The 22,337-nt window shown below is 35.1% G+C and overlaps 2 protein-coding genes across 8 annotated transcripts in view; one reads left to right on the forward strand and one right to left on the reverse strand.

Moving 5' to 3' along the window:
• The window catches only part of LOC109094865 (tensin-1-like), a 228,682-nt gene extending 227,516 nt beyond the window's left edge, over positions 1-1,166 (reverse strand). For 3 of the 7 annotated variants that reach the window (XM_042731813.1, XM_042731818.1, XM_042731808.1), the window contains exon 1: positions 725-1,164. In XM_042731813.1, the coding sequence (XP_042587747.1) occupies positions 725-829 (105 nt within the window). In that variant the 5' untranslated portion in view covers positions 830-1,164. Of the gene's footprint in view, positions 1-724 lie in introns of all 7 variants that reach the window. The other 4 variants (XM_042731811.1, XM_042731806.1, XM_042731812.1 and 1 more) reach the window with 2 other exon arrangements.
• Positions 1,167-16,160: 14,994 nt separating this feature from the next.
• Positions 16,161-21,504, forward strand: LOC109077330 (G-protein coupled bile acid receptor 1-like). The gene is made up of 2 exons (XM_042731819.1): positions 16,161-16,679; positions 20,256-21,504. The coding sequence occupies exon 2, from the start codon at positions 20,323-20,325 to the stop codon at positions 21,358-21,360; it is 1,038 nt and encodes a 345-aa protein (XP_042587753.1). The 5' UTR covers positions 16,161-16,679; positions 20,256-20,322; the 3' UTR covers positions 21,361-21,504.
• The last annotated feature ends 833 nt before the right edge of the window (positions 21,505-22,337 follow it).

The following is a 22,337-nucleotide window of genomic DNA, read 5'->3' on the forward strand; positions in this document are numbered from 1 at the left end:
TAAATTGCGCCTTTCCAAAATGTAAGATGGGTAAGTTTGACCAGATATTGAAGGAAAAGCAGCAACTAAAGCCAGCATACATGGTGGTCACCAGTGTCAGTATAATTGAGAGTATAATGTCATTGATTTCATAAGAAATAAAGAATGTTAATTAAATAATATTGGGTGTTATTCAAACAAACAAACAAAAAAAAGTCAAATATACAAGTTGCTTTAAGTAAAACTGCATACAAAATTAATTGCCTATGGATTTATTTATTAAGCTCCCACTTTTTAAATATCTGGGACTTTTTTTTATTACTTTTGGTGGCATTTTCCCCAAAGTTCTGCTTAATACCTGCCCTTGAAAACCTCAATTATTATTAAAAAAAAAAAAAAAAAGATGGCACCTTATGAAGTTAGCAAGGCTTTGCCAAGACAGTTTAGATTTGTTTGGTCACTACATAAAAAGTAGGTGTGTCCAAATGTTTGACTTGTAGTGCATGTATCATTTACGGAAAAATAAAATTAAATAAATAAATAAATAAATAATTGTATGTATGTATGTATGTATGTATGTAACAAATAATATATAGGCTAACATCTGCGCCAGTGATTCATTTTACTGAGAGAAGGGGGGAAAAGCTAACGTCAAAATACTATAATAGCTTCACTGTCAAGTTCACAGCACAACTTCAAGAACCTTCGATGGAGATATTCCTGCATGAACCCATGTGCGTCCTACCTTAGATAAGAGCCCCCTTTCCTCTTTCTTTTTCTCCACATGCTGATCCAAAGGCATCTGCAGAAAATCGTCTTCACAGCAGATGAAGCTCACGGTGCATCCCATCCAGACAGGTTCAGGTGAGCGTGCTTCCGACCCATTCAACGCGAGCGTTCTCGTGATTATTCCTCCTGAAGGTCAGCGCGGCAGGTATGAGCTCTGATCAAACACTCACGGGCATTTCAGCCCAAAAGAGATCCAACAGGCGTTATTCCATTAGCATCGGCGTCTCCGCGCGCGATGTTCGCTTTGCCCACAGAACTCCCATTCAGAATGACGCACTAAAGTAGTGGGAAGGACTGGAGCGTGAGGGGAAAAGTTTGAAAACTGGGATGTGTAACGCCACTGTCGCGCGCGCATACTCCCAGAGCTGCAGGAAACGCAACTGGCGTTCAATGTAAAACAGACCGCTACTCTTTAATGTGCGACGCGTTGCATTGCGCAAACAACTGCGCAGGTACAAGAGGGGTTTTCAAGTCATGTGGGTTTTACACCTGAGTCACACTATCTGCTGTCTACCTACTTAGTTATAGATTCTAGTGGCTTTAAGCACTGACATACGCATTTACACACAAAGTTCAATAATAACAACGAGAATGAAAAGGCAAAAAAGTACAGAAATAATTTGTTTTGTTTTTAAATGTTAATTTAAAAGTCAAATTATTTATATCTATCTATCTATCAATCTATCTATCTATCTATCGCTATATGGATTGTCTATTTATCTATCTATCTATCTATCTATCTATCTATCGCTGTATTGATTATCTATCTATCTATCTATCTATCTATCTATCATCTATCTATCTATCTATCTATCTATCTATCTATCTATCTATCTATCTATCTATCTATTTATCTATCTATTGGATTATCTAGCCTATCTGTCTGTCTATTTATCTGTCACTGTATTGATTTTTATTCAAGTTATAGCTTTGAAATTTCAAGCTTTCCAACTATTTTTAACTTTCAGGTAAGGCTTTGTCAAGGCACAGCTTGTTTTTATGGACTTTTCTTTTTTATAGTTGTCAAAAGAGTTGTAAGCGGTGAGATCAAAGCAATATAATCAACGTTTCATCAGTACACATAGTTACTGATCCATTGGTTTCCCGCCATTGTTTTAATTTACTACACTAAGATTAAAGGTTCAGAGGCTAAAATATCTTGGCTAGGAATTTTCAGTGTGCATTCCAACTTAATGTGCCATTTGTGATGGAGTTATGCATGTCCTTCACACCCTGTGATGCCAGCCAGAATATTTCCAACAAATGGTCAACAGCTATTACTAAAAATACATTAGATTTTTATAAAAGATATCTGATTTCAGCATGCATGTAGTTTTAGTTGTTCCTACATTTCTTCATAAACTTAATAAATTTCAGTCAGTGTAAAGTTAGTCATGCAAGTAACATTGCAATTTTACATTGCAACAACAGATGCCAATAGAGAGCTCAGAATACATGACATATGTGAACATAAAATCATACAGACAACCTATTTTAACTCTGTATTTTTAGGTATTTCCAAGTTAAACCTGATTTTATAGCTCTAGAATTGGTTGCATTGCACCAAAGTATAGGAATTACCAAAATGAAGTATGAGCCATTGGAAAAGAAAAAGAAAGCCAATTCGTAGCACATTAAAAAAAAAAAAAAATCCATTTGGAATAACATGCACAGATTAATAATTCACAGTAAGACAGAAATGCATTCAGAAAGTAAACAGGGAGTTTTGATGTCCTATTAAGTGTAAGCAGTGTCTGAACCTAAATAATACTAATGAGTCTGTTTACTATTTGAGAAGACATTAATATATATATTGAGCATATGTGAATATCACATCATAACCAATATTTGGCTAGACCACTCAAAGCACACAGTAGATTTTGCAGCCTTGTCTGTTTTAATGAAAGACTTTTCTGTTGTTTATTGCATAGCAGAAAGCTTGGTTGCTGCATAAGTGGTCAAAAAGAGATAAACAGTGTCATGATTAAAAATGTGTGCTCCCGGTTCGCCTTTACCAGCAGAAAAAGCACTTTTTTAATTGCACTTGATGGGCGATTTAAATCCCTGAATCAATACATCACTGATTCAGCAAGCAAAGTGGACCATGTAAAAGCTTTTGGCCATAAAGTGCATGTGAGTGGACACATACTCAATTTATTCCTAGCAGCTTTAGTGCTTGAGTTTGTGCTGTTACAGGACTTCGCATGCTCAAGCTGAATGGATGAATTGCATGGCCTGATAAGGAATAGCTTAAATAATGACTTCCTTCCTCAAGAATTTGCATGTATTCTGTTCAGTGACTAATTTGTTTTTTGTTTTTTGTTTTTATCTGCAGTGGGAGTTTTCTTGTTAAACTGTGGGAACAAAATGGGATATACAGTATTGTGTCAGATTTGTCGAAAGCATTTCTTTTAACTCTTAATTTGAAGGCATGCAATAATTTTGTTTATTTTGACTTAAACATATTAAAGATTCAGTTAGTAAGTGAGTCATTAGACTGATTCACACTGTAAACACTGAGTTTGAGACTGATTCCAATGTTTCATTGAAATGATTCATCAAAAAGAATCTGTTCATGAGAGTCAATTGTTTGTGAATCAGACTTCTTTAATTCTTGATTCCTAAGCCTACATACTGCTTGTGTCAGATTTGTCAAAGTAATTGCTTTTGCTCTTTATTTTGATAGCATGCAATAACTCAAATCTGGTTATAGGTTCATTTTGATTTAGAATTTTTAAAGATTCAGTTTAAGTGAGTCATTAGACTGATTCACACTGTAAGTTTGATTCTGGTGTTTCAGTAATATGATTCATCAAACAGAACCATTTGTTTGTGAATCAGACTACACTGTTTGCTCTGTATTTTAATGTAAATTAACATCATATCATTCTGCTATAGTTTTTTTTTTCTTCTTTAATTCCTGATTCCTAACTGTACATACTGCTTTCATTGTGTGAGATTTGTCAAAACCATACAGGAAATAACAGAACACATGGTACATTTTGAGTTAGACATTTTAAAGATTCAGTTAAAGTGACTTATTAGACTGATTCACAATGTAAACACTTTGAGACTGATTCCAGTGTTATTTGTTTACAAAAAAAAAAGTTCACACAAGTCATTTGCTTAAGAATCACACTACACTATTTGTTCTGTATGTCAATGTAAAATTAACAGCATATGAATCACTCGTTATTTGTAAACCTACATACTTCTACAGTATTCAAGGGTTTAATTTTGAGAATAAAATGTGTTGTGACATTTCTCAATATTGCTATAGAGATCATAAGTGTAGCCATGACTGAAGACCTTTTAGATATGGGCAAGCATGCAATATATCTATGAGCACATGATGGTTTTAGTGTTTATGTGGATTGAAATAGAAGTGCTAGTAGATAATGATTTGGAGAGGGTGTTATCTTTGGAGCAAAGCCCAAACTTTATGAGTCAGTTTAGTGCTACAATACCTCTGTGTCCTCTCGAGACCAGATTTCCAAGACCAAAGTTTACTCATCCATCTGAAACAAACCATGCACACAAAGACATCACAAACAAGTGTTACGCATGTATGTCGTCTTTTAAAATACATTTTCACCTGTTAAAGTAAGTAAAAATCATAAATGAGGTTTTGTGGCTGTCTTTTAGCTCCGAGGCAGCTCGAGCTGAACACTACAGCTTTGTTTTTCTACTGTTGTTGGCATTTAAAAACAAAAGTACCATTTTAGCGCAGAGGTGGGATAACATAATGAAGGATAACTACATTAGTGCCACAATAACCAACGTCAAGGATCAAAACATCACTTTTAGCCCATTACCGAGTCCAATTTGTCTCTGTCCTTTTTCCATTGACCATTGATTCCATTAGTGTTGAGCTCAGATGGTCAGCTGAGGCTCCTTAACTGAGAGGAATGACTTTGGGATAATTTAGAGAAATAAAACGGAATGTCTTTTTTTCGTGTGATCTTTCAAGACAGAAAACACCTAAACACGTCTGTTTTAGAGTGTTTTTATCATTGTCATTGTTGCAGCAACATAACTTTATCATCATTACTAATTATGAAAATGTTTTTATTTTTTTCTTGGTTTAACCCTGTACTTTGCTTAAAATACTTTACATAATCTGGTGCTCCCAGTCAAAAATGACCAGTAAAATTACTTGTAAATCTCTCATTATGCTATATTTTCACCAAACTCAAACTCATCAAAGATAAGCCGTAAGCTATCTATATTCATATAACCCACTTTCCAATGTGAGCAGTCATGGAAACCAACACAAACACAAACAGTAAAGCTGTACAATGATTTGTGTTTTGGCTTGATTCTGGGTCAGTAGATTATCTGTTTCTGATCAAGGATTCCAGTTATCTTCACTGGCAAAGTGCCTGTGTGTAATTACTTAGATTGGGTATTATTATTGAAATGCACTAAGTGCATCTAGTTTGCATGTTAATTTGATCCTGCGATGATACTGCAGAGTCAACAAGAGAGGATGACTAAGCAGGCAGCACAACTTTTTCAACAATGATCATAATAAGAAATGTTCATATTAAATCAGTATATTAAAATGATTTCTGAAGGATAATGTGACACTGAAGACTGGAGTAATAATGCTGACAATTTAGTTTTGCATCACATAAATATTTACATTTTGTCATTTAGCAAGTGTTTTTATCCAAAACAACTTACAACTGAGGACAATAGAAGAAATCAAAACCAACAGAAGAGCTATAATATGCAAGTGCTTTAAAAAAAAAAAAAAGAAAAGAAAACAGGCAGATAGAATGGAAAAAGAATAGAGAACGCTAGTGTAAGAGGGTCAAATTTTTTAAAGAAATAAAAATAAAACAAGTCAAAAGAATAGAAAAAGAACATTTTAAAATATATTCAAACAGAACACAGCTATTAAATTGTAATATGTCAGAATATAATTTTTACTGTATTTAATCAAATAAATGCTACCTTGGTGAGAATAGGAGACTTTTTTATAAACATTAAAATTCCAACCCCAAACCTAGTACTGGTAGTGAATAACAATATCTATGATCATAATCAGCAATTAAACAGATAAAATTATGTTGATAATATAACTATCATGATTAGGGTGACCATACAAGCCATTTTCCCAGGACGTGTCCTTGCCAGGATTTCTATATTGCCTAAAATATCCAGATTTTGGCTCTTTGCACTGTGCAGATTGATCATTGTATAACATTCATAAGAGCTTGAGAGCAGAGCAGACTGCTCCTTATGCATTCGAATCACTCTCTTGGTACTTTGGTGTCATACAATGATCGGTGCGCAGCGACGCTTCAAGTTGAACGAACAAACAAACACACCTCACATGTACGTGTATTTGCCTTGCTTTGATTGTTCTCTGTAGATCTCACCTTCTCACACTCCACGACTGGTAGGTTATGTACAATACCTGCAAGTTATTGGTCAAACTACTTTGGATGTTTTAGGAAATGGCTCGTATGGTCACCCTAAACCATCCTTTCAAAAACCCTCCCATGATCACCCTAATCATGATCCCCATCTTCAGTCACCAAGCCTGTCAACATTACACACTACATTTCCCATAATCCTCTCTGGTCATTACCTGCACACCCTTCACAATCAACATACCTGTCTGCCATTACACTCATCTACAGATCTATTTAAACTAGCAGAGCACATACATGGATTGTCTGGTCTTGTCATTGTTAAGACTTACCTGACTACCACATTGGATACTTACCTGTCTTCTGCTACATTCTTGACTCCCTCTCTTCCACTCTGCTACCCTGCACCTGCAATGACCATAGGACAGTTATCATCTCAGCTAAGTCACCTAAGAATTCTATGAACTGGACACTCACCTGCTTGCACCGCTGCTACACTTACATCCTTTAAATAAAGACTTTGTATTAACCTTACCCCCAGTTGTCCTCTTCCTCTGAGACAATAACACTATACACAATACACAAAAACTGGTACAAAAAAACTGTTTCTACATGCTTTTCTTGTCAGAGAATTCTTCCATTGATTAGACCTTTTATTAATTTTATTATTTATATATTTGTATTATGTATAATATAAATGTAAAATATAAAAAAAATTCTAATATTTTTATTAGTGTCTTTATTTACTTTATTATGACATTTAAAAACAAACAATAAGTGTTTTTGTCTTTTCTTCGTGTGTAACTATAGTGACTACAGTATTTGTTTTTCCCACTAAGCCATGCCCCCATTTTATTATATGTTCCTGACTGTATCTATATTGTGTTTATAAGCCAGTGCTGTGTGTTTGCATGTGTGCGTGTGTGTGAGAGAGAATCATAACCGGTAATGCTGTTTTCAAAGCAATAAACGTGCTATAGATGAAACTCCACATTCCACAGCTTGAAAGCAATCTTCTGGTCTGGTCTCTAAAAAGATTGCAGTGGAGATTGCTTTTCAGTGTTATTGTTCTGTGTCATCTTATGGCTAAGAAACGGTCTGCATTTGTAACATAGTAAGTCCTAACACTCAATGATTAGTTATTGCTGTACCACATAAAAATGCTACAGGACCGTGTGTTTCATGCTTTCTTTCACACCTTCCAGAACCTTTTATGTCCCAGATAAAAGGCGACTCGGGTGGCAAAGTAGACTATTGCATACTGATGGATGAATATAGACAGGTGATATACAATGTACCACTGAAGGATTAGTCATACGAGATATTAATTTGCTGTAATTATTCTATTATATGATAAAAGAACGGATTACTGTATGTAACGTTCTCATATTTCAGAGGGCCCTGGAATCATTATCTGACCACAATACATATGAGCTTTGCCCTTTGCCTGGTTATTGTTGGCGCTTTGGAGCCAGTATGTTGGTCCTGCAGGCAATATTCCTTTTTTTTGGTACCGCACGAGAAAATGAAGCTTGGAAAATCCTTTCTTTTCTACTCATGACATGTTTTGAGAAGGTTAGGCTGGCAGGATTTAAGTTGTTGTCATTGATCTTTGTGTACATTCTTTTGCCCGATTTTTCCAAGGGATGGTAGTACCACAACAGTGGAGAATGACAGGCCTCGTCATGTTTTGTTTTGTGTTGGGGTCTTGAGCAGACAGAGCTTGTATTTTTCCATCCCACTCTCCTCATTTTGTTTTCTCTGGAATCCTACATCACCTTGGAATGGGGCTGTTATGCATTTGGGTATCTGGCTTGATGGACTTGGGCTTCTTTCCTCTCAAAGTATTCCAGCACATTGACATGATGTCCCATCATGCCCTGCTGCAATACTCTTCACTCTTCCCCTTCATTTGGAATCGGGATAATCCGATAATGTGCCCTAGGAGAACAATAGGTCTTTAAAGCAGTCTATCCCTTGGGCAGACTGGCTATAAGAGAGGCATTGTGCCTCAATGCCAAACTTAGGTAGCATTAAGCTGATGTTCGTGTGACGTTTAAAAGGAAGGGACATGACATGTGGCCAAGTATGGTGTTCCATACTCAGAATTTGTGCTCTGCATTTCACCCATCCAAGTGCACACACACAGCAGTGAGTAGTGTACACACACACACACACACCATGAACACCTCCTGCCAGACTTGCGTTTTATATATATATATATATATATATATATATATATATATATATATATATATATATATATATATATATATATATATATATATATATATATAGGAAAATGTTTATGTTACGTCACTCTCATGACTTCCTACTTTTTACAGTAAAATTGGTTGCTGTGACTTTTTAACCTTTTTAGATTACCATAATGTGATTGGAATATTAGAACAATATTGTACAACAGACTAATATAGTAACAAGACAATATTATATGTATAACAAGAAACTGAACTTAACTATAGTTTGCGTAAAAAAATAAGGAAATATTGTATTGTACCATATGCTGGATTTTATTTTATTTTTTTTCGCATTATATATATATATATATAAATATATATATATATATATATATATATATATATATATATATATATATATATATATATATAAAATAAGCATATGGTACAATATTTCCTAATATTCCCTTTTTTCGAGTTGATGGTACTTTCATGCATCATTATGATTTGTCTTATACACGATTTTCTCAAAAGAAAGAAAATGATATTGTTAATTTTGTGATGCGACATTATCTGTTAAATTTAAAAGGAATATTCACTTAAAATTTAAAAATGAAAAAAGAAAAAAAAAAAAACACAATAACACCATATTGAGCAATTATAGACCCATATCAAATCTTCCTTTTATAGGCAAGATTACTGAAAAGGTCATTTTTATTCAGCTGAACAACTACTTAAATGTAAATGGATACCTGGACAATTTTCAATCTGGATTATGACAGCATCACAGCACAGAGACAATGCTCATTAAGATAATAAATGATATTCGCTTAAATTCTGATTCTTGCAAAATATCAGTGGTGGTACTACTAGATCTCAGTGCTGCGTTTGACACTGTCGATCATAACATACTTCTAGAGAGACTGGGTCTGTCTTTCTGGGATGGTTCTCAATTGGTTCAGGTCATACTTAGAAGGGAGAGGTTATTATGTGAGTATAGGAGAGCATAAGTCTAAGTGGACGTCCCTGACATGTGGGGTCCCACAAGGCTCAATTCTTGCACCGCTCTTGTTTAGCCTGTATATGCTCCCACTAAGTCAAATAATGAGAAAGAACCAAGTTGCTTATCACAGCTATGCTGATCATACCCAGATTTGCCTAGCCTTATTGCCAACTGACTACAGCCCCACTGACTCCCTCTGCCAATGCATTGATGAAATTAACAGCTGGATGTGTCAAAACTTTCTTCAGTTAAACAAGGAGAAATTTGAAGGCATTGTATTTGGAAACAAAGATGAAGTTCTCAATGTGAATGCATACCTTGACTCTAGGGGTCCAACAACTAAAAATCAAGTCAAGAATCTTGGTGTGATTCTGGAGACAGACCTTAGTTTCAGTAGTCATGTCAAAGCAGTAACTAAATCAGCATACTATCACCTCAAAAACATTGCAAGAATTAGATGTTTTGTTTCCAGTCAAGACTTGTTCATGCCTTTATCACCAGCAGGGTAAACTATTGTAATTGTCTCCTCACCGGCCTTCACAAGAAGACTATTATACACCTGATTCCATTCATCAGCTCGTTAGTAAAGACTGCAAGAACTAAACTGGGTGTGTCTGATTAGGAAGACATACAGAATGTGCGGGGCAGGGGGTCCTCCAGGACAGGTTTGGGAACCACTGGCCTAAGACCTAAATACACTGCAGATATGCTCACTGAATATAAACCTAACAGACCATCGAGTCAGTTAGAAATAACAAGGGTTCACACAAAACAAGGGGAGTCCACTTTTAGCTATTATGCCGCCCGCAGTTGGAACCAGCTTCCAGAAGAGATCATATGTGCTAAAACATTAGTCACTTTTAAATACAGACTCAAAACTCATCTGTTTAGCTGTGCATTTATTGAATAAGCACTGTGCTACGTTTGAACTGATTGCACTGTATTTTATGTATAATCATTTTCTATTTTTAACTGTTTTAAATTTATTTTAAATCCATTTTTAAATCATTTTCAAAGTTTTTAAATTCCTTGTTTTAATGTTGTGATTATTTTTTATGATTATTTAACGTTCTTTTATGTAAAGCACATTGAATTATCATTGTGTTTAAAATGTGCTAAATAAACTTGCCTTGCTTTGCCTTACAAGCTCACAGCTTTTCACTACACAAGACATTAACTGATGGACTAGAGTGGTGTGGATTACTTGTGAATTGTGATGTTTTTAATAGCTGTTTGGACTCTCATTCTGACGGCATCCATTCACTGCAGAGGATCTAATGCAAGTGATGTAATGCTATATTAATTTCTCCAAATCTGTTCCCAAGAAGAAACAAACTCATCAACATCTTGAATGGCCTGAGGCTGAGTAAATTTACAGCTAAATTAAATTTTTGGGTGAACTATTCCTTAAATTTTATATTTGAAAACAAATAATCCTCAGACTTGTACGCCAGCGCCACCATTTTACACTTTGCCGCTTTCTTCTAAGCTGTAATCTGAGAAGGAACAGGAAAAGAAGGAAATGGTTCTGAGATACCCGGCTGATGCCCATCGCCAGAACTCTTAGGGGTCAGAGAACCACAAAAAGGCCTCTGTGGAAGAGAGATCCGGGGTCGGGCCAGTGCCGCTTTCATGTCTGGGTTTCCTCGGTCACTTAAATCCGCAGGTGCTGAGAGGGGACGTCTGTGACTGCTCAACATTCCCAGGGTGCCATTTGATACAGACGTGAATCAGAACATCCTGTAACTGATGACTGAATTACACTCAACTCATTCCACAGCTCAGCAGTCGCATGTGTTTTATCCTCACTGGTTTCATGTAAAACCAATGACCTCTGTTCTGACCACATGTATTAAGAAAATGAATTATGTTTCCCTTTATACAAACTACAAAGGCACTTAACCCTATAAAGCCTACTGTATCATATTTGATATGCACATTTCTGAGGCCTCTAAATGATCAGCTTCATTAAAAATGCTGTTGTTTACAATCTACTACACACCTTATGTCTTCTGATTGATAATTAAGACTTTTTTAGCAAGTAAAAGGCCTTTTAGTATAATTGTAAAAACATCCTGCTTTAGGTTGTGGTTGGTTCATGTGTCTTTTTGCTGTGAAGTCTTTACTGATTTATAACGTGAGAACAACATTTATATTGTTATTAATATTTGAAGTTAATGTTTACTGGATTAAAGCAGTTTAGGCTTACTTGAAGAAAAAAAATTCAATTTTTTACAAAATACAAAATTCTATGTATTTCATGTTGAAATGCAAACTTTTTTAATTTACCTAAAGGTTCAATAAACTGTTCTAAGTCCAAAAAAAATAAAATAAAAAAAAATCTGATTATTATTTCATGTCAGGCTTTTTAGGATTAAAATAATAATAATAATAATAATAATAATAATAATAATAATAATAATAATAATAATAATAATAATAAATAATAATTCTCAGAATATGATCACAGAATTTGATTTTATTCAGATAGATAGATAGACTATAACACATTTACACAGCACTGCAGAACAAAATCTGTATGAACACACTTATCTCCTTTTTATAGTTTATGGACAAACACTGAAGTTAATATGTCTCAAAGACTAACAATAGCTGTCTGGATGAGGAAATACTTCACATCTTGGGGAAAATCCCTGCATGTTACCTCATCCGTCAATGTTCTTATATAAGAAACATATGAATAGACAAAGGGAGAGAATGATTTAGTTGGAAAAGCTTCATCAGGATCATATATATATATATATATGTATATATATATATGTATATATATATATATATATATATGCTTGATTCAGTCCTGCTGCTGTACGTCTAGGATTTTAATGCAACTTTTATGCAGTATCTGAGAAAAAGAGCTTCAGGAATCAGCCAGTCAAAGGTTAAGCTCAAGTTACGAGAGGACATTAAGACACAATTGTGTTTGGTGTTAAGAGAGTTGACATTTAAAAGCCAGGGGCTTTGCAGCAATAACATAATAACCATAAATAAGAGTGCAATACTAATTCTCAGGATTGCACATGCATTCATCAATATCCCCAAATTACTCCATAATACAGTCGCTAATATTTATTAAGACTTAATAAATGAAACCCGCTAACTTATATGAGAAGCTCTCATTATTTATATGTTAAATATTTATACTTTATTTGACTATATTGTCTTACCATGATGCACAATGTTTTTGAAAGTTACTTTAAATTTAAACATGGTCAAAAGCTGCCCTCTATTTGCCAAAGAGTAAAAACATGCAACCAATGGATATTGGTAAACTACCAAACTATTCATTCGTTCATTCATTCATTCAGACAGACTGATGATTTTAGGTTAATATTTATATTTGTTAGTTTATGTTTTAGATGCTGTAATTAGCCTCTAAATTAAGAGGTCATGAAAACGTCCATAATAATTGTAATAAGTATATGTTATTGTTTTTTTATATATATATATACTATGTGATATGCCAAAGAAATAATGGCAGAATGGTAGATGCTTTTAAGTTGATTTTATCAAAACAAATATTAATTAATATAAATTTCATGTGCTATATGAGATTAAGAGAACTGATCATTAAAATGCAGAATTAATGTGTTAAAATTAACATAAATTAACTTTCAAATTTCAGAATGGAATGACTAATTTAGAAAGCTATCTAGCGAATATTGATAAAATGTGAGGTGCAATTGGACCGGGTATTGTACTACTGAGATGAACGGGAATGCAAACGAATAGCTCTCACCAGGTATCGTGAAGTTAACCCGTTGCAAACCACGTCTCTAGCTGGTGCTGTACTCGTTAAACTATCCACTAGATGGTGCTGTACACTCATCAAACTCCGTTCCTTTGCAAAACTGCCTTCGATAGTAGCTAAATATTGTAAATGTTAAAAATTGTGAAGTTAAATGCTCAATCAATGCACTTTTAAGTAAAAATCTCTAGCCTAATAACATCTGATCAAAGATAAATATATGATGATAAATGTAATCGCTTACATCACAGATATAGCAGGACTGTGATATCATCACAAAAATGTAGGATTCATTTTGTAACCAGCCAATAGCCATCTAGGACGCGATTAATAGATTAAATAAAACCACAAAATAATAAACCACAGTGGAGTTTGTATTATGTGTGTGAAGATTCACATGCAGTACAGGGAAGTGCAACCCACTACAAACAGACATTACAGTGCAGTTTCTTGTAAAGAAATAACTGAAGCATACGGTGTACACACTGCCAACATGTGGTTTAAAGACAACAGTAGGATATATTGTTTCTGCACTCGTGGATATTTTGTATGATGGGTTTTTTATAGTAATTACCAGGAGTTTTGTGTTTGTCAAATGGGTATATCCTACTGCAAAAAGCCATGGTAAAGTCATTTGGCTGACGTGAAGTGCTTGGCCTTTACTCTATTTCCTGCTCTTAATGCTTGTCACTGTGGCATTTGGCATGTATAAAATTTGTGGTTAAACATTTTTCTCATTTTATAGCTCCTGGGCGTACATTTACTACAGAGGTCCACTGAAAAAGCTACTGGAGAGAAAAACAGGCTTTATGAGACGACACCATCAACCTTTGCGCTCCTGGTGTTTCTGAGGACAAAACACACAGTTACTGTGTTGTCCAACTTGTCTGACAGCTGATGTTTTGATTGTTTCACTCCTTTGTACAAGACAGTAGCCATTTTAAAGCAAAAGTTTGATTATTAATATTTCATGACATAGTGTATTATGTTGGCGTGACATTTAAGCTATTATTATAAAAATCACAGATATAAACTACCAAATATTAAACGTTGATGAAGAAATGCATTTTTTGCTATTACTTTTTTAAAAGATCTAACTTACAAATTTACGTGGTAGATGACAATTGAAAATTTACAAATGTACTTACATAAAGGATGCAATATAGAAACTTGACAATGGGATTTTTTGCCAGTATTGATTGATTTTATTTTTATTGATTGATTGAAATTAATACGTTTGTTGCATATAAGGCCACATTTAACTGATAAAATGTCAGTAAAGACATTTATAATGTTACAAAAAAAATGCTGTTCTTTTGAGACAATCTTAAATCAATCAAGGTCTCCCTCATCTTAAGCATAATTCATAATTTTAATATACAGTGCAGCCTTATTCCAAAATGGATTAAATTCATTATTTTCCTCAAAATTCTGTAAACAATATCCCATAATGACAACGTGAAACAAATTTCATTCACGTTGTCATTATGGGGTGTAGGATTTTGTGGAAAATAATGAATTTAATCCATTTTGGAATAAGGCTGTAACATAGCAAAATGTGGAAAAGGTGAAGCGCTGTGAATACTTTCTGGATGCACTGTATATGCATACATATATATCACATACCATAGAAGAAAAAAATGACAAAATTAAAATTTTGGAGTGAACTATCCCTTTAAGAGCTTTACATTCACACATGGCCAAAAATCCACTTCGGACAATCATGCATGCTTGGAAACTGTTTATTATGTGACCATATCTCTTTCTGTCAGGTGTCTGGAAATCTGACATCAGATGACCGATGTCTTCCATCCATAACTGTGTTTCACTTCTGACCACTCAGGAAAACAGCCACAGAATGTCCAAGTGTCTATTTCCTGTCCACATGCCTCACCCCATCTAAACCAGCATAATGCGTCTTTAATTACGTAACACTGATACTTATTTTCTTGTGTTTTTCCTAGGAGTGTGTGTATACGCCGACGTTTGTGTTTCTGCACTTGTGACGCTGCATATCTCAGGGATGAGGCCATCCAAGGGGAACTTCAGGAAAAATGACACAGAGGCTGATAAATGTGTTTGCTGTGGCACCAGGCAAAGCAAGCCTGACTGTCGCCCGCCTGCTTTTTCTCAGCAAACTGAATGTTGTTATCATACATCCCTGCTGTTAGAGTACAGCAGGGACGGTGCAGATTAAATATATACAGAAAGTAAAAGACGCTCACATGCATCTAAGGCATAATGCATTCCAAATTGCACTCAAAATGAACATTTTGTCATCATTTTCTCACCGTTATGTTATTATATTGAACTTAAAGCAAAAATTCAGTTATAAACTTGTGGATTTAGACATGTCATGGGTAGGTTTGACGTCACTGACAGCAATTTTCATTTTGCATGTCACACAGAGAAAGTGAACAATGACAATTTTTCATACTGAATGGCTATGAAAGACTTGAAATATTGTGCATGGTTCATATGAACTACATTTGTTATACTTTAATGTTGCTTTTTTTCCCTTTTGGAAATATACAATACCGTGAAAAAGATTGAGGTTAGTTAATTGTTTTAAAGAAATTAATGCTTCTATTCAGGAATGACAAATTAGATTGGTCAAATGTAATAGTAAAAAATATTTGTAATGTTACAAAAGTTTATTTCAAATAAATGCACCTCTATTGAACTTTCTATTCATCAATGATTTGAACAGAAAGTAATAAGAAATATTTCTCGAGCAGTAAATCAGCATATTAGAATAATTTCTGAAGGATCATGTGACACTGAAGACTGGAGTGATGACGCTGAAAATTCAGCTTTGCATCACAAGAATAAATTACATTTTAAAATATATTCAAATAGAAAATAACTATATTAAATTGTAATAATATTTCACAAAATTACAGATTTTATTATTTTGTTTTGACCAAATAAATGCAGCCTTGGTGAGACATTTACTGTAAATCAGCATCTAATTTCATTGTTAATAGAAAAGAACATCTCAGACATTTTTACGAACATCTCGTGTCATAGAAGAAAAAATAGATTACGGGGTTGGAGTGACATGAGAATGAATGAAATTTAAATTTTTGTGTGAACTAACCTATTAATTGATGAAATGTTATAGTATATTCTACCGCCTAGAAGTGGTACAAATGCATGTGCAACACTCTCTTTTTAGTTTATTCTACAAACTACCTCTTACATGTGATTAAACAACCATTTTATGATAGAAATATACAATTAGATATCAGCATTGCATGTTTCCATGTCTCCCACATCTGTCTCATAAATCGAGAGTAAACTATGACTTCCTGAGCTGAAATACCTCTCCTGTGATGCTTCATGGCTGAAGTCAGAATGAGGTCACTGTCGCTTTAAGAAGCATCCTGCTGGAGAGCTTGCTCTTTGACTTCTGTGAGTGCCGCTCAGATGCTGCTGATGTGCACAGAAAGCGGACAGGAATCTGAAAGAGTTCAGATGTGAGAGGAACATCACTGAATCACTGATTCACACATGGCTGGATCATCTAACATTATTGTATGAAGATTAACTTTATTTGTAAGGTGAGTGTTTGGCAGATATTTTTCTTTTAGTTTCACTGCCTCGTTCAAGCCAGTGAAGAGTTTAAAGTGCATTAAGATACGAACGTCTGATTCCACTACTTTAAACATTGATATTTTACATCTTTTGATAACTTAAAATAACATTTCACATTATAAATTACTTTGTCAATATAATATTACTTCAGTAAAACAAGCAGAATGGCTTAGTATTGGCTTTAATGACTCCAACATGATCTGAGATGATCCAAAGAGCATCTTGAGCTTCAGTAGAACAACATCTGACCATGTCTACAAGAAGTCACATGATCAATCATTAGTGACCTAATTTGTTTATTAGTGAAGATTTTTTCTTCTATATTTAGATCATAACTGTCCTCAAAGTTTTTCAAAACCCTAAAACATTATGTCTATGTCCAGGTTTAAATAAAAATCAGATTTTTAGACCAGAGTGTATATTTCTGAATCAGTTAAAAACTCTTGCATAAAAGAGCAGTGAATCTCTTAAATGTCTCTGTAATTGTTTTATAGTTATATGATTTTATGTACTGATTTTCTGTGAGTGCATTGATCTTCAAGGGAAAAGTAAAATCAAAGACCGAATTCAACAAATAGACAAAAAGTTCACTGAACTTCCGTTTCACTTTAAAGTTGGCTTTGCTAGTGATGGACATTTGATAGCACTCAGCATTGTTCAATACAAATGGAAACACGAACCTGTATTAGCTGGATGCAATTGTGCAGCACTGGCTTATTAAGACTTTTTGTGATACTTTGTGGCCAGGCAGACATTTTCTATTTTTACTGCATCCAGCACAAAGCATGAGTGTTTTTGAGTGACAGCTGTGTGTCATGATAAAGAAATGGCTGATACCAGATGTTTTGACCAGTAGAAATGTCAACTGCTAACAGACCGATTAGTTTGGATATTGAATTCAAAAGGGGTGAAATATTTAAGGACCTTCATGTTGTTCCAAATCCAATACCAATATGCACCTTTATTCCAATATGCACAAATAATGTCAATGACTTAATTCACTCTGTTCCTCACAAAAATGTGTTGTATGATGCTGAGAAGTCTTCAACAATAGCATGAAAGTCATACAGACTAATTTTATAAAGCTTTTATATAATTTTCAAGAAACTGAATAATAAAAATACCTTAAAATTATATACATACATACACAAACATATATATATTTTTTTTCTTTAAGAAAATAACATGCACTGGAAAAGAGTTCTGAAGATTTTTTTTTTTTTTTAATCTTCCACAGCAGTATTGTTATTATTAACTAAAGCTAAAATAAAAAGTAAAATACTAAAAACATTTGTTAATTAACATTAGCAGAAGTTAAAAAAAAACTTACTTTAAGCTAAATTTTGTTTAGTTTAATCACTAAAATTACTAAAACTATAACAGAAGTTTAAAACAAAATAAAACTAAATAGACATTTAATAAAAAATTAACAACAAAATAAACTTTAAAATAAAAATGGAAAATTGAGAAAGTAATTTAAAATATTAATAAACGTTAAGATAGCAGTAATGATACTAAAATAACTCTGTTCCACATGAATAAACAACAGCATATGGTATTGGAATTAAATGAGGTTAAGTAAATCATGAGAAAGTGTGTGTGTGTGAGTGTATAGGTGTGTGTGTGTGTGTGTGTGTGTGTGTGTGTGTGTGTGTGTGTGTGTGTGTGTGTGTGTGTGTGTGTGTGTGTGTGTGTGTGTGTGTCCTATGTCCTGGATTCATTACAAGTCGGTCAGATGTTCACTCTCATATATAAAAGAGAAGTAAAACAAGCCAGTAGTGCTGTGAGATGAATGATTATGTGCACAAGCAACATAACTAATATACATATATTACACACACACACACATATATATATATATATATATTCTGTCGTGGCCAAAAGTTTTGAGAATTACATAAATATTGGAAATTGGAAAAGTTGCTGCTTAAGTTATTATAATAGCAATTTGCATATACTTCAGAATGTTATGAAGAGTGATCAGATGAATTGCATAGTCCTTCTTTGCCATGAAAATTAACTTAATCCCAAAAAAACCCTTTCCACTGCATTTTCATTGCTGTCATTAAAGGACCTGCTGAGATCATTTCAGTAATCATCTTGTTAACTCAGGTGAGAATGTTGACGAGCACAAGACTGGAGATCATTAACCAAGGCTAACTGCAAAAAAACGCCAGAATCCACCATTTTAAAAGGAGGGTGATGCTTGAAATCATTGTTCTTCCATTGTTAACCATGGTGACCTGCAAAGAAACGCGTGCAGCCATCATTGCGGTGCATAAAAAATGGCTTCACAGGCAAGAATATTGTGGCTAATAAGATTGCACCTAAATCAACAATTTATAGGTTCATCAAGAACTTCAAGGAAAGAGGTTCAATTCTTGTAAAGAAGGCTTCAGGGCGTCCAAGAAAGTCCAGCAAGCGCCAGGATCGTCTCCTAAAGAGGATTCAGCTGCGGGATCGGAGTGCCACCAGTGCAGAGCTTGCTCAGGAATGGCAGCAGGCAGGTTGTGAGCGCATCTGCACGCACAGTGAGGCGAAGACTTTTGGAAGATGGCCTGGTGTCAAGAAGGGCAGCAAAGAAGCCACCCATCTTCAAAAAAAACATCAGGGACAGATTGATCTTCTGCAGAAAGTATAGTGAATGGACTGCTGAGGACTGGGGCAAAGTCATATTCTCAGATGAAGCCCCTTTCCGATTGTTTGGGGCATCTGGAAAAAGGCTTGTCCGGAGAAGAAAAGGTGAGCGCTACCATCAGTCCTGTGTCATGCCAACAGTAAAAGCATCCTGACACCATTCATGTGTGGGGTTGCTTCTCCTGCAAGGGAGTGGGCTCACTCACAATTCTGCCCCCAAAACACAGCCATGAATAAAGAATGGTACCAAAACACCCTCCAACAGCAACTTCTTCCAACAATCCAACAACAGTTTGGTGAAGAACAATGCATTTTTTCAGCACGATGGAGCACCGTGCCATAAGGCAAAAGTGATAACTAAGTGGCTCGAGGACCAGAATGTTGAAATTTTGGGTCCATGGCCTGGAAAACCCCCCACATCTTAATCCCATTGAGAACTTGTGGTCAATCCTCAAGAGGCGGGTGGACAAACAAAAACCCACTAATTCTGACAAACTCCAAGAAGTTATTATGAAAGAATGGGTTGCTATCAGTCAGGATTTGGCCCAGAAGTTGATTCAGAGCATGCCCAGTCGAATTGCAGAGGTCCTGAAAAAGAAGGGCCAACACTGCAAATACTGACTCTTTGCATAAATGTCATGTAATTGTCGATAAAAAAAGCCTTTGAAACGTATGAAGTGCTTGTAATTTTATTTCAATACATCACAGAAACAACTGAAACAAAGATCTAAAAGCAGTTTAGCAGCAAACTTTTTGAAAACTAATATTTATGTAATTCTCAAAACTTTTGGCCACGACTGTGTGTGTGTATATATATATATAGTGTTATATATACATATATATATATATATATATATATATATATATATCGAGATCTGTTTACTATGTATTTCTTATGTTTCCAGGACTCCCCTTACAGTAGATGGAGAAGGTTTAAGTCTGGTTTAGTCCAGCGGGGAACAGCTCTCCATCATGGATCCACTCGACAAGCCTAGCAGAGAGAAGTTGATCTTCTATCTGACAATGCCGCTGTCTTCGATCATCATCTTCTCCAACCTCTTCATCATAATAGGCATTGCCTGCAACCGCCAGCTGCACAACACCCCAAATTACTTCTTCTTAAGCCTGCTAGTGGCCGACTTGTGCACCGGCATCACCCTGCCCTTCATTCCCCTCATGACGCTCGACCGGCAGCTGGATTTCAAGCACTGCTTGGTGATGTACATCTTCCCCAACTTTCTGTTCTTGTCGTTCCTCTTCAATCTGGTGATGGTGCATTACGAACGCTACCTGTGCATCGTCAGCCCGCTCCATCACAGCCAGTTCTGGGTTCACCGCTGCTTCCCATTGGCTTTGTTGATAGTTTGGTTCCCACCTTTGCTGTATGCATCACTTCCCGCCTTTGGATGGAATAATTGGGTGGAACCCAATTCCAACAAGCGCTCTGACTCAAACGAGACATTCTTGAGATCAACCACATCTCAAAACTCCACCAAAGAGGATGAAGTTTGCTCCTACAAACAGGTTTTTCCCAAGGCCTTCATTTATTTGGAGGTGTGCGGACTGGTGTTGCCGGCAATGCTGTCCATTGTAGCCATGACGGGGCGGGTGTTGTGGATCGCGCGCAAGCAGCTGCAGAACATCTGTAAGCTTCACCGTGCCGTGGACCGTCTTCAGCAGCAGCAGCCATCGGATCACGAGCAGCAGCTTAACCTGCGCTACGCCAAATGCGTGGCCGCCGTGTCCCTCACGTTCCTGGTCTGCTGGGTGCCATACATCATCTACCAGCTCATGTCCGTGACGGCTCTGCAGACTGGGGTGAGCTTGCCGAGCTCTTCTCTGTACATCATCATGTCCTGTACGGGAATTGGGAGCATGGCCATTATTCCGCTCATACTGGGACTGGCCAACAAGCAGTACACTGAACCCATCAGCAGGCTGATGCTTAAACTGAGAAACCGCTGGAGAGGTGGACAGAATAACAGAGATGTTATTGAACAGGATGTTTGAATTGAATGTATAAATGAAAGATCTGTTGTGCATTAAATGCTTTAATGCTTTGGAAAAAAGTCTCACCGAGGGTGCATTTGTTTGATCAAAAATGCATGAAATATTGTGAAATATTATTATAATTTCAAATAGCTGTTTTCCATATGAATTACTCCAGTCTTCAGTGTCACATGATCCTTCAGAAATCATTCTGATATGCTGATCTGCTGCTCAAGAGACTGCTTATTATTATCATCAATGTTGAAAACAGTTGTGCTGCTTCATGTTTTTTTTTTCAATTAATAGAAAGTTCAAAAGAACAGCATTTAGTTAAAAAGGAAATCTTTTGTAACATAATAAATGTCTTCACCATCACTTTTTAATAATTTAATGCATCCTTGCTGAATAAAAATAATGTTTTTTTATTTAAAAAATTACTGATCCCAAATTTTTGAACGGTGATGTAAAAGAACAAAACACTTAGTAATCACATCTGTCTTTTGTCAGAGAGTTTTGTGTTGGCACTGAAAATCATTCATCTTGTATATATTTTGTTATGCCTTGCATACTTAAATGTTCAGTTTTCTGTGATGTATTTTGCATTGTTGTTGCACATTGTGCTGATTTGTCACCAAGATAAAGTCATGTCCTGTCAGTCTTGGATGTATCAGTAAAAATATGTTTAAAACTACAAACCAATTAGTAATGTTTTACATTGTATGCAGCAAAAATGTGTTTATGATTGTGTTCGGGAGTATATAGCTGTATATTTTCAAGTATATTCTTCATGCTTCAACATGGAGGGGATTTTAAAAAATAACAAATAATATTTAATGAATAAAAAAAAATATAAACTTTTTTTTTACGTATAAATGTATTACATTATATAAAATTAATTATATCATATATTAATTTATTTCTATATTTCATTAAATGTAAAATTACATTTAATTAAAAAATAGACTACAACATAATAGTTTACTAAACATTCATAATCA

The sequence above is a fragment of the Cyprinus carpio genome, chromosome B9 (genome assembly GCF_018340385.1).
Source record: "Cyprinus carpio isolate SPL01 chromosome B9, ASM1834038v1, whole genome shotgun sequence".
NCBI classification, from domain to species: domain Eukaryota; kingdom Metazoa; phylum Chordata; class Actinopteri; order Cypriniformes; family Cyprinidae; genus Cyprinus; species Cyprinus carpio.

Excerpts from the sequence above, each read along its gene's own strand:
- LOC109077330 (XM_042731819.1), top strand. The coding sequence starts at position 20,323 with ATGGATCCACTCGACAAGCCTAGCAGAGAGAAGTTGATCTTCTATCTG.